The 18116-nt window shown below is 43.0% G+C and overlaps 1 protein-coding gene across 2 annotated transcripts in view; it reads right to left on the bottom strand.

The window, feature by feature from the left end:
* The window catches only part of PTPN3 (protein tyrosine phosphatase non-receptor type 3), a 247473-nt gene that overhangs the window by 78539 nt on the left and 150818 nt on the right, over positions 1–18116 (bottom strand). For both annotated transcript variants that reach the window (XM_075270995.1, XM_075270996.1), the window contains exons 10-13: positions 9484–9572; positions 8495–8558; positions 5762–5934; positions 4847–4981 (exon numbers count right to left, since the gene is read on the bottom strand). In XM_075270995.1, the coding sequence (XP_075127096.1) occupies positions 4847–4981; positions 5762–5934; positions 8495–8558; positions 9484–9572 (461 nt within the window). The remainder of the gene's footprint in view (positions 1–4846; positions 4982–5761; positions 5935–8494; positions 8559–9483; positions 9573–18116) is intronic.

Genomic DNA, 18116 nt, shown 5'->3' with positions numbered 1-18116 from the left:
GACAAGCACACGGACCCCATTATAATCTATGGGGTTCTTGTGCTTTCACTGCACACTGCTTGCAAATGTGTTCGGTAGTCCTTTCGGGGGGACCCCATGTGGACTCCTCGAATGGATTACCGAACGCAGATGTGAACCAAGGGTAACAGTGTGTAATCACACACCCCTGCTGCCCCACCCCTCCTCCTATTCTCAAATGCAAAATCCTGATAAAGTAGGATGTTTTCCTGGGATTGATATCACTTATCTCAGCTAATGACTTTGCCTCTTACTTCAAAACTAAAATTGACACCATCAGAGACAGTCTCACCCTACACCCCCAGCAACCCCTCTACCCAACTGCTTACTGCTCATCATCCTTGACCTGTTTCTCCACCATCACTAATGAAAAACTCTCCTCCCTAATCTCCAAATTCCACCTCACCTCCTGCGTGCTTGACCCAATCCAGTTATATCTCATCCCCAAACTCACTGAAGTTATTACTCCGGCCCTAACCCATCTCTTCAACCTATCTCTAGCCAATGGACCCTTCCCCTCTGCCTTCAAACACACCACAGTCACACCTATACTTAAGAAACCGTCCCTCGACCCATCCTGTCCAGCCAACTATCGTCCCATCTCACTGGTCCTGTACACCTCAAAACTGCTTGAGCAACACGTCCACTCAGAACTCTCCTCCTATCTCTCGTCCAACCTGCTCTTTGACAGACTACAGTCAGGCTTCAGACCCCATCACTTCACGGAAACTGCCCTAACAAAAGTCACTAATGACCTTCTAACCTCCAAAGCCAAGCGCCATTACTTTGTCCTCCTCCTCCTCGACCTCTCCTCTGCCTTTGACACAGTTGACCACTCTCTCCTGTTAGAAATTCTCTCATCCCTTGGTATCTCAGACCTGGCCCTTTCCTGGATCTCCTCATACCTAACCAACCACACATTCAGCGTCTCCCACTCACACAGCACCTCCTCACCACGCCATCTCTCTGTTAGTGTCCCCCAAGGCTCTGTCCTAGGACCCCTCCTGTTCTCCATCTACACCCTTGGCCTGGGCCAACTCGTAGAATCTCATGGTTTTCAATACCATTGCTATGCCGATGACACTCAAATATACATCTCTGGACCAGACATTAGCCTCCTTCCTCTCCTCCCGCTTTCTCAAACTCCACATGGAGAAAACGGAGTTCATCATCTTCACCCCACCCAGTATGGCACCTCCACCTGACCCATCTATCAAAGTTAACGGAACCACACTTACCCCTGTCCCATGGGTCCGATGCCTTGGGGTAACCCTGGACTCCGACTTATCCTTCAAGTCACACCTTCAAACCCTCAACACTTCCTGTTGCCTCCAACTCAAGAACATCCATCGAATCCGCTCCTTCTTCACCCCTGAAACTACTAAGATGTTCGTCCAGGCCCTCATAATCTCCCACTTAGACTACTGCAACACCCTTCTCCATGGACTCCCAGCAAACACCCTCACCCCCTACAGTCCACCTTAAACTACGCTGCTCGTTTAATTCACCTCTCTCACCAATCTTCATCGGCTGCTCCCCTCTGCCAGTCCCTCCACTGGCTACCCATAGCCCAGCGAATTGAGTTCAAGCGACTAACATTAACATTCAAAGCGATCCACAACCTGTTCCCTCTATATATCTCTGAACTAACCTCCCACTACCTGCCCACACGTAACCTCAGATCCTCCAATGACCTCCTACTCAGCTCTACTCTCATCCACTCCTCTCCAAGATTTCTCCCGTGCATCCCCCATACTCTGGAACTCCTTATCAAGACACATAAGACTGACCCCCACAATCACAGGCTTCAAGAAGGCCCTGAAGACTCACCTATTCAGGAAGGCCTACAACCTCCAATAACACTATCACTGCACTGCCATCTGAACAGCCTCTCCCCTCAGCTTATGTCTCTACCCCCCTTCCCTCATAGATTGTAAGCCCTCGCGGGCAGGGCCCTCTACCCCACTGTGCCAGTCGGTCATTGTTAGTATTATATCTAAAATATTTTGTGTATTGTATGTAAACCCCCAAATGTAAAGCTCCATGGAATTAATGGTGCTATATAAATAAACAATAAACAATAATGATTGATCTCAAGGTCATTAGACCCCCCTTCCTTCTTTGCCATCTGTTTGTCCAGAAGTAATAAAATTGGTTGGCTGGAGCCAGAAAAGACAATTTTCGCTTTGTACCCACATAAAACCACTAAATGGATTGATTTGCAAATGTAAACAACATAGGACTAACAAGAGTAGGTAAACTGTATATAAAGCAACACATATCAAAGAAAATTACATAAACTGGGGTTCTCTCATCATCACAGTCTACACTTTAATCCCATATTGATTCCAGCAGTATATAAAACTGCCTGTACCCAAACCCATGAAAGGTCCTCTTTAAATATGGTTTGGTAAACAGCTAAAATGCCAAAACTTGTGTCACTGTCCAATTATTTCTGGACCTAACTGTATGTATGCAGATTCAAAAAGGGTACTCTGGCCGAAGGCTACAGGCAAGTTTGTAGCTATGAGGTCCATTTAACTTTACTCTCACAGATGTTTCATGCACACAATCTCCAAAGAAACAGGGGAAATTCTCACCTCCTCTGAGTGTGGGGGCAAGGTGGGGTCATTATATTACATGTGGGGCAGTGAAGGGCTCATTCCACTAAGTGTGAGGGCCATTATACTACATACGGGTCACTGAGGGGCCATTACATTTCTGCTGATAGAAACTTCAAGTGATCTTATAAGTGACTGCTACTTGCGGATACTCTGTTGGGACATGTTCTTTCTAGGAGTCACTGCACTTGAAAACGTTGAAAAATACATGCATAAGGGATCTTGAACCATTCTAATGACTGGTTCATTAATACATATTGCAATACTCATTTATTGCAGTTTATACAGGTGGACAACCTGTGGCAGGATCACAATGGCTGAGACTTGGCACACCCAGGTTCCCTGATCAGACCCTGGGTTGCCATGAAAAAGCATCATCACACAAGCCTGCACTTAGCTCCTTAGAAAACATAATTCCAGGCTTTGCAAGGCTGCATCCAAATCAGTTCGCACAAAAGGGTAAAACAAGTAGTAAGCAGGAAGTATATATGGAATGATTCAGCTATATAGACACTTAAAGAGCTTTTACCACAATGGACATTTTTCATATATCCTTCACAATATCAGTGTCTGAACTGTAAATTATATACATTATATACATGTAACATTAATTTGCTAACTGCACATTTCCAAGTGAAGTATTATAGGTAGAGATGAGCGAGTAGTACTCGATCGAGTAGGTATTCGATCGAATACTACGGTAATCGAAATACTCGTACTTGATCGAATACCACTTGCTGTTCGAATGTAAAAGTTCGATGCAGAACCAGCATTGATTGGCCGAATGCTATACAGTCGGCCAATCAATGCTGTTTCTTCTACCTTTAGAAGTCTTCTCTGTGCAGCTTCCCCGCGGCGTCTTCCGGCTCTTCATTCACTCTGCCAGGCATCGGGCCTGGGCAGAGCCGACTGCGCATGTCCGCTTGTAATGCGGGCATGCGCAGTCGGCTCTGACCAGGCCCGATGCCTGGCAGAGTGAATGAAGAGCCGGAAGACGCCGCGGGGACACTGCAAGGAGAAGACTGCACGGAGGATCCAGCCCGACCCTCACTCATGGACTTGGTAAGTATAATTTGATTGAACGTTGCCTACCCCTGAAACGAGCATTTTCCCCCCCATAGACTATAATAGGGTTTGATATTCGATTCGAGTAGTCGAATATTGAGGGGCTACTCGAAACGAATATCGAACCTCGAACATTTTACTGTTCGCTCATCTCTAATTATAGGGAATACAAGAATTTAGTAAAACAATCATGAAAGAAATCAAAGCATTATCTTTTCAGGCTTAATTCAGTGGGGTGGAAGAGGTAGTAACCATTGGCCTTAGGCTAAATAGCAACTTTGGCTGTTACTCCAGTCATGCAACCAAAAATTGCAGTGTGGCCTTGAGACTCCTTCACTAATGTAACTGAAGGCAGTCACACTGCTACTCCTAGGGTGCTATGACTTCTATTTGGTAAAAGAGGGCAGCACAGTAGCTCAGTGGTTAGTACTACAACCTTGCAGCGCTGGAGTCCTGGGTTTTAATCCTGCCAAGGACAACATCTGCATGGAGTTTGTATGTTCTCCCCGTATTTGTGAAGGTTGCCTTCCACACTCCAGAGACATACTAATAGGGAATGTAGATTGTGAGACATATAAGACATATGAGACAGTGACTGACAATGTCTGTAAAGCGCTGCAGAGTATGATGGCGCTATACAAGTAATTCTAAAAAAAAGATGAAGGATTGTTAGATTATATTTCACATTTGCAGCATTCTCTGTATCACAGTGCCACTTCATTCACTTATATTTGAATAACATTGTGACGATCTTTGGTCATGTGACAGGAGTCAACACTAAAGTCACCTTGGCCTAAGATTTACACCAGCTGTCTGGCATAGTAAAGACAATATTTGTCGCACATAATTTTGAACCAAAATTGTGATTTTTTTCAATTTTTTTTGTGCAAGTGTCACCGCAGCCCAACAAGTTTATGACAAATCACATCAGAAATCTGTTGTATGTTATAGCTAACTCCCACTACTAATAATACCAGCTCAGCTCCTAAGGCAATTACATCATCATGCAGTGCATTTATAATCCGATGTGTTAAGCCCCTTCTCTCCATGCCACTGTGGTGCTGGTAGGCGGTTAAGTGGGGTTTTAAATAAATATATAGATAAATAAATAAATCAGACTACTGTCTATGACTATTACTTACCAATTTGGTGTATTAGGAGGAGAACGAGAGGGTAGGCTTTTGGTTTCAAGATGCTCCAAAGACAAAGATCTCCTTAAATCTGAGTTTAATACCATGCCACCCATCACTTTTCTGCAAAGCTGACTGCTGGCAGATCTTAGAAAGTTAAATAAAGTTATTTTATTTATATACCTAAATATCTATGGAAAATGTTTATTAAACACAAACATTAAGAAAATATATTACTCCTAGGAGATATAGAGACAGGTTATTAGCAAATATAATGTTATTACTTTACAATATCTGATTATCCAGAACCCTTACTTCCTATACCCACCCTCTACACAACCTTCCCATCCTGCTCTCCTTGTGGCAAGTAGATATTTAAACAGAAGGTTCTACACTGTACTAATCTTCCTTTCTATTCTACATAGTCATAGTGCTTCCTACTAAGTAAAAGGTGAATTTCAACTTCCTCATCTTTTGTTCCTAGGGACATAAGTTGCCTCCAGATATATCTGCCAGTGGCTTTTTCTACTTAAACATGCATTGCCCTACCAAGGATGTATGTGTAAACGGAAATCAGGCTGAACAATCACATAGCCAACTAGCAAGGTACTTCAAGTGTGTGGTAAGCTTTAGTAAAGTTTTTAGTGTCATGCAGCAGAAAAATAATACAATGATACCAGATGTTTCTAATTGTATCTTTTATGGGGGTGATGGAGGCGATTATAACGTTTGCTATAGGTGTTTTTGGTCTCAGTGAACTGCCCCAAACAGCAGATAACGTTTTATTTTTACTTTATAACCAAGGATCTAACCTATAAACACATAAAGCACTGTACTCCTTAGTCTATCCGCAGTGAAAATTTAGATATACTGTTAGTGAGGTGTACACAGACAATATTGCGATAAAGATAGGATAACTATACTTACTTGGTATGGTTAATTGTATTCAGCATCCAGTAATTCGACAAAAGCTTCTTTTCATGAGGTAGTGATCTTTTTGTCTGAAAAAACGTATGATGTTCCACACACGATTTCCAGAGGTTTTTACATGCTCGGTAGTTAAGCATATTGAAGGCTATTATCTGATCTCTACATTCATTCTGCAAACAAGACAATACAACAAATAGTATTGTAAACTAAGATACATTTCAAAAAGTCATTAAAAGGAGTATTTCAGCAGGAATATACTGTAGTTTCCCTAGCATCCTCACAAAAATTGTATATATCCTCATATGAAAATTAAAATAAAGTGTTTTGGGGGCATTGTAGAACCTTGATGGACTCTATTTCCAGCTCTGCAGCCAAATGTTCCCCCTGCTTTGCCGATTATTCACAGAAATTATAAAGCAGGATAAAGTGTAAAAACTTTCAAAAATTTTTGGTTTTCTGGCAGTATGTGTGTCATTCAATTTTGTAATACACTTACTAACAAATGTTCTTCATTTCTTTATTCTTTCCCTTGCTTCTCACTGTGTATGTTGTAGAGAGTTATGTGTAATGCAGGAAAAATATGGCTTGGGGGTGGGTCACTTCAAACAGTTATATCTCTGACATTACAAAATGTAGAAACTCACTTCTGATGTCCTATGAAACAAGAAACTGCACTAAGGTTGCAGCTGCAAAATAGTATCTCAATCCTGAATGTGTTTTCAAGCATATCTCTAGAAAGAATACAGTTGGAAGGCTAAGGTTCTTCTAACTTAATTATTTCTAAGCAGATCATTACTCCTAGGCCAGTGACAGTGACAAGGGGAGATCCTCTACTTCTGGAGGAGAGTTTCACGAGTGAGGGGATTCTTCACAGTAAGAACAGCGATGCTATGGAAGTCTCTGCCCCCGGGAAGTGGTGATGGTGGATTCATTAAATAAGTTCAAAGAGGGCCTGGATGTCTTTTTGAAGAGAACAATATTACAGGTTATGGTTATGGACTCTAAATTTTAAGGACATGTTGATCCAGGGTTTTTATACTGACTGCAAGATTGGAGTCGGGAAGCATTATTTTCCCCTGAAGTGGGGCAATTGGCATGAGCCTCATGGTTTTTTTTTTGCCTTCCCCTGCATCAACACTGTAGGGGATTGTAGGGTTATAGGTTGGACTTGATGGACTGATGTCTTCATCCACCCTCATCTACTATGTAACAATGAGCAGACCAGAGCGGCAGCACTACAACAATTCCAAATAGCTTGTGCATTTTCCTTCGTTGATTTTGTTAATGTTGAAAAATTTTCAATAACTACTACAAAAAAACAATATATGCATATGTATCTGCATGACTACACATCTATACATTTATTTAATCATTAATTTAGTTATGTATGGATTTATTTATGCATCTATCCATGGATTTATCTAGAAAACTTTCTACCTATCTATCTAGGTAGTGTAAGCCGATGGCTGGTCAGGTAATGAAGGGGGTGTACATCTCACCCAGACTACTAAGGTGGGTGATATGAGAAAAATCCAGAAGGAATGTTTGTTCTCAGCAGACAACTTTCGTCTGCTGAGCATTTTGGTAAATGCCCAGTATTGGGTTGGATTTTTAGGAATGACAGGTAGGTTGGTAGTGGGACCTGTCATTCCACCCCCCCCCCCCCTAGTCCACACTTTGGGGATGTTCCGGCAGCGACTCAGCTGAAGAGAGTCTCCTCATCAAGGAGGCTTAACAAGTCAGCTCCAGCACCAGACTTTGGCAGAGCTGGGCTGGAGAGCCAAACAGAGAGGTTGGTTTTTTTGGAGCTGTGTCCTGAATTATTCAACTGGCTCTTGATTTTTGCTATTATAGGTGAGGTAACCTATTCTATGTTCAATTAGAGCCTAGCCGGGCAGGTATTTATTTTTGTATTGTTTCCTTTTGTTGCTGCACTACCTTTTTTTTGAGTGAAACTAAACTAAATAAACAGTAGGTATTTAGATATCTGGCTGTAATACTGTCCAAAATGTGCTGATAGTCATCCATTTAATTGGTGTCTAGAGGATTCATTCAATTATATACTATAGCCTTGATTAGCCCTGTTAAAATAGACAAAAACAGAAGATGTCAATCTGACAGACTCCCTATAAAAAGCTATAAAGGACATAAACATTAGTTAAAGCAATAGAAGACGTTTTTTCTGTAAACAATGGGTTTGGCCGCTAATACCCACAGTAATCCAGCAAATGAAATCACCACTTTGGCCAGGTTCACACAGGGGTTTTTTGGACCGGATTTTGAGGCGAAGGCCGTCTCAGAATCCGGTCCAAAAAACAGCTAGTCACGACTGGATGCCGATGCAGTACATACAGTGCACCGGCATCCAGTCGCAGCATTCCACTCCGAGCCTAGTCGGGAGGGTGTGTCGCGCTGTGGAAGTCTGCGGCTGAATCAGACGCGGAATCTGCCTGAAGAAAGGGCATGTCACTTCTTTGTTCCCATTGAATTCAAATGGAAGGCGTTTTTTTTAGATGGATTTTGACGTGGATTCCGCGTCAAAATCCAGACCAAAAAACCCTGTGTGAACCCGGATTTAAGGAGGGGCCATGTATGCACACTCCTATAAGAAAAGTGAGTGCTAAAATATCAGGTGAGAAATGACCGTAGTAATAGGACTACCATGAGCACCACCTTTATTTGTATTTTGTACTCATTATTGAGTACATGAGAGGAAATTGAATCACTTACACGTCTCAGATGTTGATGTATGAAAAACTTTTTTCTTTTGAATGAAATTTTCAAAATGTTGACCCTAAAAAAAAAATTAAATAAATATACATTTAGAATCATAGGTTTTACCTTCTTTATGATTCAACATTATATGAATTATTCAAGGTACGAACAATTTTTGTATATTTAATAATTCTTCATATGTGAGTAAACAAATATAAATCTTATGGTTACCATTTAGTACCTAATGGAGTGTGTCACCCAACTTACCAAAGTCTTAAGCAATAAACTGCGATGATATCCAACAAAAGGGCGTTTCATTACAAAATCTGAAACTCATGGATTCCAGAAATCCAGAATAAATCATAAATCTTCTAACCACTTTCCTTAACTTGGCTGCGTGTATGGAATTCACTGCATCATAGCAAGTTAACTGATACTGTTAATTGTTACTGTTACTGAACTGACAAAGTAAGGGGGGTATCGTCACTCCTTGGGGAGAGACCACCATATAGGTGTGTGGAGACTTATTAAGTCTTTAGCACTCCACTTTGCAAGGGACTATGGGAAATTGGGCTATTTTCACTGAGATTATGTCTTCCTAATTACATCAGGGAAGACAGGCTTGCACATTCCAGTGAGCGCCCTCTATTGGTTTGCAACACTGAGGCACCTGACTTCCTAATTACATCATGGAAGACAGATTTGCATATTCTTCCCATAGTGGACTGACAAAGACTGAGTTCAACTCACACGGCAGAGTTCTGGAAATATGACCAACATGCAAACTGTGCTACCTGAATGGGGTTTGAGTGTGTGGCCTTATGGGAAATGAAAATTGCAATTTAAGATATGTATATTACATTTGATCCAGTAACAAGGTTGAAGTCAGTTTGTTAATAATACATTAGTCAATGGTAACAAAAATTCAAAGTCCATATTAAAAGCATCTAATAAAGAAATTGTCATGTTTTGTTATGTTTGAGGAATAATGAGCTTGCATTTACCATGGATAGAAGCTGGTACAAATCTGTTTTCTATACACTGCTATACCACTAGAAGCTATTCCAATTAGTAGTTCCAAGTTATGAAGATCCTGGGGAGAGAAAGTCAGTAAATAAAGTAACATAAGTGCCATAATTAATAATGCTGAAAAAATTGTTAATCCTGAAATAATGTAACAAATGATACACATGTTGTGTTAAATGGTCACTAAATTTTCAGACAACTTATTGTCATCTAATAAAAATTTTGGACCAAAATGTATTGCACTTTAATTAAAAATGTTGTTGCTGTCAGCCTGAAAAGCCGCTCCAACATTCCTGCCATTAGGTGTCTCACTTGTAGCTACTTTGCACTTCACTCTGTATTTACTAGGGAAGTCCCGTCCATAGATGCAAGATGTTTCATAATGAGTGGAAGGAGGAGTGACTGTAATTTCTTTACACAGTGAATGTAGAGGGGAGGGGTTGATTCACCTGACAGCCTCCACACACTTCTGCAAACTCCTTTGTCTGTGGCCTGGACAGAACATTCTGTGCATCTCACAGTTTAGAAAGTAAGAAAAATCTTCCATATGATTATATCTACTTCTGGCTGCTTGTATGATTAAAGAATAGGATATTATTCACAGACAGCAAGCAACTTTACTTGTCGAGCAATTAAATATGAAAAATATTCAGGGGCTGAGCAGCTGCCATGGTCACTTGATCTCCCCTATATTATACAATGGAGACACAGCAGCAATTCCTGCAATTTTCCCCCTCCACCTGGCGACTCTGTCAAAAATGAAATATCCAGCCCAGAATCCTAATCTATACCCAGTAGAAAACCTCTTGAAAATCCATGGCAACAAAGTAATGGCCAAGAAACCCACTGCAGTCACTGAACTGTGGAAGAGACTGAAAAAAAAGAGGACCAAAATCACACCAAGAGCAGTGTGAGATATTAATGATGTCCTGGTAGCCCTTGAAGCATGTAGGGAAAAAGGGCAGAGACTATTGGGTGTTTTAAGTAATGGTGGTGAAGCATAAATACAGACACCGGTGTTTATGTTTAAGTGTTCACCCCTTCTCGCTCTTTCTCTGTGTTTCGCGCCTTTCTGGGAGTTTGGAGTGGGCGTGGTGTAGGTGGAGTTATGTTCTTTCTAAAGGTGGAGCTTTTTCTTTATATCTCGGGTACATGTGAGGAGCTGTGCACCTTCTACCAACGCTTGGTGAGAGGAACTCCCTCCCACCCTACCCTTGCGGTGTGTTTTTGATTGCTTTTAGTTGTTTTTCCTTGGCTGTTTCATTTTTTCTTTTTTCTTTCAGTTGTCACAGCGTGGCGTAAGGTCCACGCCCCGGTTTAGGGATGAGTTAGCCCACATGTCCGCCGACCAGTAGCGGTCTACATCCGGATGAAGCTATGGAGGAAGAGTCAGGGCATGGTCTTGGAGTTTTTTGTTTAAATCTCTGTTTCATATTACTGTTAATTTAATAAATTCGCTGTGGCCAATCCCAGCTTTAAAGGAATTCTACCATTAAAAAAACTTTTTTTTCTAGGTAACACGTCGGAATAGCCGTTAGAAAGGCTATTCGTCTCCTACCTTTGGAAGTGCTCTCCGCCGTGCCGTTCGTTCGAAATACTGATTTGTACCGGTATGCTAATTAGTTCTCTCGCAGCGATGGGGGCGTCCCCCAGCACAGGAGATGCGATGGGGGAGTCCCCATTGTTGCTCGAAAACCGACTCCAGCGCCGCCTCTGTCTTCTTCTGCATCCTCCCCTTCCTTCTTTGGCTTGACATCGGACGCCTGCGTAGTACGCTCTGTTCGGCGAGTTCGCCGAACAGAGCGTACTGCGCAGGCGTCCGACATCCAGCTGAAGAAGGAAGGGGAGGATGCAGAAGAAGACAGAGGCGGCGCTGGAGTCGGTTTTCGAGCAACAATGGGGACGTCCCCATCGCTGCGAGACAACTAATTAGCATACCGGTACAAACCGGTATTTCCTAGAGAAAAGTTTTAAATGGTAGAAACCCTTTAACCATACCAAGGAATTTGTGTTTATTCCTGGGGTGTCTGCAAATGGGTGTCAGTTCCGTGACTATCCCAATAGTCTGTGGCCGAAGAGCTGCTGCAGTCATTCAAAGCAAAGGCCTGTACACTTCCTACTATAATTTTGATCGTTGTGTTTTCTGCAAAATGAAGGTGTTTATTTTGTTGAAATACCCTGATTATTTTGTAAACCACTAGTAACATAGTATATCTACAACAAATATTTCCACAACTGCTGTTGAGCAATGAAGTATAACTACACATTTTTTTTTCAAATATCCATAATGCATATGAAATTACTCTTTGTTATATATATAGACTAGCAGAAGGACCTGGCTTCGCACGAGTATATTACATTTTTTGTTTGTGTAGTGGCCCCATAAGAATTGTCCAATTTTGCACTGGTTTTGTACATTTTGTATGTTGTCTGTATGTGAAAACATGCGTATCTAATCCTCCGGCGTGTTGAACTGTGTGCAAATGTGCGTATCTAATGCTCCCGTGTGGTATTGTGTGAAGAGGTGCGTATCTAATCCTACGGCGTGTGGAACTGTGTGTAGACGCGCATATCTATTCCTACAGCATGTGGTACTGTGTGCAGACGCGTATATATAATCCTCTGGTGTGTAGAACTGGGTGTAGACGCGCATATCTAATTCTCTGGCGTGTAGTACTGTGTGCAGAAGCGTGTATCTAATCCTATGGCATGTACAACTGTGTGCAGATGCGCGTATCTAATCCTCTTCTGGTGTGTGGAACTATGTGCATATTCGCGTATCTAATCCTACGGCATGCGGTACTATGTGCAGACGTGTGTATCTAATCCTCTGATGTGTGGAACTGTGTGCAGATGCCTTTATCCAATCCTCTGGCATATGGTACTGTGTGCAGACGCATGTATCCAATCCCCAGGCGTGTGGTACTGTGTGTACACGCGCGTATCTAATCCTCCGGCCTGTGAAACTGTGTGCAGACATGCAAATCTAATACTACGGTATGTGGAACTGTGTGCAGATGTGCGCATCCAATCCTCTGGCGTGTGGTACTGTATGCAGATGCGCGTATCTAATCCTACGGCGTGTGGTGCTATGTATAGACGCCCGTATCTAATCCTCTGGCGGTGGTACTATGTGAAGACATGCGTATCTAATCATCCGGCGTGTTGAACTGTGTGCAGATGTGTGTATCTAATCCTCTCCTGTGTGGTATTGTGTGAAGAGACGCGTATCTAATCCTACGGCGTGTGGAACTGTGTGTAGACGCGCATATCTATTCCTACAGCATGTGGTACTGTGTGCAGGCGCGTATATATAATCCTCTGGCGTGTAGAAGTGGGTGTAGACACGCATATCTAATTCTCTGGCGTGTAGTACTGTGTGCAGAAGCGTGTATCTAATCCTATGGCGTGTACAACTGTGTGCAGATGCGCGTATCTAATCCTCTTCTGGTGTGTGGAACTATGTGCAGATGCGCGTATCTAATCCTACGGCATGCGGTACTATGTGCAGACGTGTGTATCTAATCCTCTGATGTGTGGAACTGTGTGCAGATGCCTTTATCCAATCCTCTGGCATATGGTACTGTGTGCAGACGCATGTATCCAATCCTCAGGTGTGTGGTACTGTGTGTACACACGCGTATCTAATCCTCCGGCCTGTGAAACTGTGTGCAGACGTGCATATCTAATACTACAGTATGTGGTACTGTGTGCAGACGTGCGTTTCTAATCCTCTGGAGTGTGGAACTGTGTGCAGATGTGCGCATCCAATCCTCTGGTGTGTGGTACTGTATGCAGATGCGCGTATCTAATCCTCCCCCCGTGTGGTACTATGTGTAGACGCGCGTATCTAATCCTCCGGCGTGTTGAACTGTGTGCAGATGTGCGTATCTAATCCTCTCCTGTGTGGTATTGTGTGAAGAGACGCGTATCTAATCCTACGGCGTGTGGTACTGTGTGTAGACGCACGTATCTAATCCTACGGCATGTGGTTCTGTGTGCAGATGTGCATTTCTAATCCTCTGGCGTGTGGAACTGTGTGCAGATGCGCGTATCTAATCCTCACCCGTGTGGTATTGTGTGTAGACACGCGTATCTAATCCTCTGGCAGTGGTACTATGTGAAGACATGCGTATCTAATCCTCCAGCGTGTTGAATTGTGTGCAGATGTGCGTATCAAATACTCCCCTGTGTGGTATTGTGTGAAGAGGTATGTATCTAATCCTCCCCTCTGTGGTACTTTGTGCAGACACACTTTTCTAATCCTTCAGCATATGGAACTGTTTGAAGACATGCAGATCTAAAGCTGTTCCTGCAGCGACTCAGCTGCAGAGAGTCTCCTTGTCAAGGAAGCTTAAGAAGTCAGCTCCAGCAGCAGACTTTTGGGCAGAGCTTGGCTGGAGTGCCAAACAGAGAGGTCATATTTTTGAAGCTGTGTCCCGAATGATTCTACTGGCTTTTGATTTCTGTTATTCTAGGTGAGGTAACCTATTCTTATGTTTAGTTAGAGCCTAGCCGGGCAGGCATTTATTTTTGTATTGATTCCTTTTGTTGCTGCACTACATTTTTGAGTGAAAATAAAACTCTACCTTTGTTTTGGACTAAAGAAACTGAACTAGTGTGTCTATGTCACCCCAGCTACAACCCCAGACCCTGATTATATATATATATATATATATATATATATGGTGGAGCATTTTTAAATTTTCATTTTTGACTCCCCCCTTCCAAACCCCATAACACCATTCCAAAGTACTTTTATATGTGTTCTAGGAAAGGGAGGGGGGTGACTGGAATTTTCAATGCTTTTCAACTTTTTTTTTTAAAATTACTTTTGCGTTTTTTTTCTTGTTTTTTTAATTTTTGCATTTATTAGACCCCTTAGGGGGTCTGATCACTAATGCAATGCATTACAATGCTAATGCATTGCAAAAAATTGTCATTTCTTTTGCAGGATACATAGTGTAGCCTGTAGGGCCCTTTCACACGGGGTAAAATGGCGCTAGCTGCAGAGTCAGACAGACCTGTATTATTAGCTGGATCTAAAAATAATAGGTGCCTTTTCTTTTTTACCACTGTTGCTCGACATACAACAGCCATCTACAGCTCTCTGTATGCTGTGTACTTACTCCTGCTGACGTCAAGATGCTATGAGCCACTAAACTACTGCGTCCTAAAGTTCATGCAGCACAGTCAGGAGCAGTCAGGACACTGTGTGCACTGTGCACACTACTATGTAGGTCAAGACTGCACCAGCACCCCCTGTTTGACAGGGGGCTTAAGCAGAGACGAGGCTACAAGTAACACAGCTCATAAAGCTCTCCCCAGAGTTCCTGCTCGGTGGCTGCGCAGCTTTCTGTTGCTAGAAAGTGAAACCACACCAAGCGCCTGCACTCCTGTATGTTCCATGACTGTCGGTGTGTGCTGGACAGTGAGAACGGAAGGTTTGGACTATGATCACACAGGCCAGAGCCAGGCTCAGGTAATGGTGGTGCTGAAGGTGCAGCATCCCAGAGTACTCCTGCTTATAATGTCTTTGTGCCTCTGGGTGTGTTTTGTATGTCTTGTCTATATGTTCCATGTTACATTTAATTGTTATGCAGCTTCCCTATCTAATGCCCTGGTTAGTTCTTCCCCACACTTGGTACAGTTCTGGCCTATCACAGGCCACTGGGTGGGGTCTGGGAGATGAAAAGGAAACCTTGGGGCCTCAGTCTAGCAGTTTATGGTGACAGGGTATGCCAAGTTCTGCCTCACTAAGACTCAATGGCTTCCATTCAGTCCCTGAGTGTGAAGATTCAGCCCAAAGCTCATTTTGAGACATCCCTGAAACAGTGAATTCTGCTGTCTAACATTCAGACACAGAGCCAAGAAGAGAGAAGGAATCCTGACTGCCAAGAGGTGTTATTTGGGACTGGCCCCTAAAAGGTAACAAAGCCCCTGGAAGGACTGTCTTGGATTACAGTTGTTAATATCCTCTGCTAGAAGTGGCTGAGTTTCAGATAGAGAGAGTTATTGGAGTGGAGTATGGCACTGAAGCCTTATTGTATCTGGGGACCCCTCAAAACCAAAGTTGATTATATTACACAGTGGGAGAATACTACCCCCATTGGGAAGCTTTAAGGTTTACAGTTACAGTTGCTCAATAAATTTCAACCTGTTTCAACTGCACCACTGCCTCCTGAGTCGTTCCTGCATTAACATCAGGACCCTTCTGAACACGATCACACCAACTCAGGGTAAGAAAAGACTGCTCTTCAACTTGAAGTGCCCTGGGGGAACTACTAACACTACCATCTGGTAGCACAGCAGGGCCCCTCGTCAGTGTCCAGCCTAGGAGGTGTGCTGGGGAGACTGGCTGAGGGTAATCGACCTATATGGTGGCACAATTGCCACTACTACTACTCCGATCCTCTAGTTCCCTCCACCTGGGCTGTGGCAAAGGCAGTACAAGGTGGGGGGGCCCCGGGCGTTTGTTCAGTTTGCCCCTTTTAACGCCAGCCCTTCTCTCCCCTCCAGAAAGCAGCAAGCCATGTCACATGTCCTATAATGCTAGTTAAAGAGAGATACAGGCTAGGGGCCAAAGTAAAGTAGTAAACATTGAGAGGAATAATTCCACATAGCAGGTAAAACAAGCAGCATTTCTAACGCAAAGTATTTAGTTAAACTCTAGAATTTACTAGCTAGCTGTATAGACAAGATCCATATACATACAGTATGAAAGCAATTGTGAGGTTTGTTGCTCAGAATACCTATCCATTATCAGTTACTCAGCTTTCCAAAGGTTCTGAAAGGTAAACATGCATAATACTGCTGGGATATAGAAAAGAGATAAAATAACAGAGCATAACTACATATTTTTATTTTTTATTTTTTTTTAAATGTAGATTGTGAGCCCCACATAGAGCTCACAATGTACATTTTTCCCTAACAGTATGTCTTTTTTTGGAATATGGGATGGAAATCCATGCAAACACGGAGAGAACATACAAACTCCTTGCAGATGGTTTTTTGCCCATGGCGGGATTTGAACACCAGGACTCCAGCGCTGCAAGGCTGCAGTGCTAACCACTGAGCCACCGTGTGGCCCCCATAACTACATATATTTGTCGTTCAGCAGTTTGGGAATATTGAGTACCTTTCCCTTGGAGCTGTACTGGGTTGCATTGTTGTTACTGTGAGTTAGTGAGGTACACTTAGCTAAAGTTAATGTGTGTACATTACTGCTGGCGCTGTTACTGCTGGTACTAACGGTACTACTGTACATATCGATTTCATACTATCAGTTACCTGGAAAATTCCTTTCAACAAAATGGCAACACTTACTGTACAAACAAAAAGTATACATCCTAAACCCCAACTTCTCCTCCTAAAGGATGCTGCAACTTCAACTTCTAGCTGCTAAATAATTGAGCACGACTTGACCAATCTGCAACTAGAAGACCCAGTTGCAGCACCCATGCGACTCTGTTCACTTAAATTAGTAAAGCAGTCACAGGCCGAAACAGCAATCTTTGGTAACATAGTGGGAGTTGCATCCAAACTCATCGTGTAGCCTTAGCCTTACAGATGGGTGTGGCAGTCATAAAAGAAGTTGTAAGGGATGTGGGTGCCCAAATGTAAATTATACACAAGGGCCCATGAGCCTTCGACTATGCCCTTGGTAATAATGAACATATATCACCAGGGTCATCAGGACAACGTTTTGACAAAGTTGGTACACTGTGTTAGGATATGCTCACACGGCAGAAACCTTTTCCACCATGTGACTTCTCCGCGCGGCTAGCTGCAACGGAATGTCGATACAGTGCATTGGCATCCCATTGTGTCATCTCGATCCTCATTAGGCCCGAATGAATGGGCCTAATCAGGAGAGAGTCTCGAGCCGCAGAATCCGCGGGAAGATAGGGCATGCCGCTCCTTTTTTCCGCTAGCTGAAAATAATAGTCCCTCGCTTTTTTTGCAAAAAACTCTGTGTGAACATACCCTTAGTACGACGTGGGGCAGATTTAATAAAAAAGCAAAACTGTCTTAGTTGACCATAGGAACCAATCACAACACAGGTTTTGATTCAGGAACAGAATACAAAACGAAAGCTAATAGGGGGAATCAATATTGTTTGTAGGCTCTTGAGTTGTGTGTGATACTTTTTAGTCCCCAACTGGTTCTAGCATAACACAGATACAAACACAGAACGTAAAAGCCTCATTGTCATGTCCCAGGAATTGGTTTTATTCACTGACATGTATCTGTGATACTGTATCTGTCTTTGTAGTTTGTTTCTCCTCTCTCTCTGTACCCCTTGTTGTCATGCAGTAGCTCCTCCCCTCTCTCTGTACTCCCAGCTGTGATGCAGTAGCTCCTCCCCTCTCTCTGTACCCCCAGCTATGATGCAGTAGCTCCTCCCCTCTCTCTGTACCCCCAGCTATGATGCAGTAGCTCCACCTCTCTCTCTGTACCACTAGCTGTGATGCAGTAGCTCCTCCCCTCTCTGTACCCCTAGCTGTGATGCAGTAGCTCTTCCCGTCTCTCTGTACCCCTAGCTGTGATGCAGTAGCTCCTCCTCTCTCTCTATACCCATAGCTGTGATGCTGTAGCTACTGCCCTCTCT

Source organism: Leptodactylus fuscus, chromosome 4 (genome assembly GCF_031893055.1).
Source record: "Leptodactylus fuscus isolate aLepFus1 chromosome 4, aLepFus1.hap2, whole genome shotgun sequence".
Lineage (NCBI taxonomy): Eukaryota > Metazoa > Chordata > Amphibia > Anura > Leptodactylidae > Leptodactylus > Leptodactylus fuscus.
The sequence above is the reverse complement of the archived record's forward strand: the minus strand, read 5'-3'. Positions and strand labels throughout refer to the sequence as shown.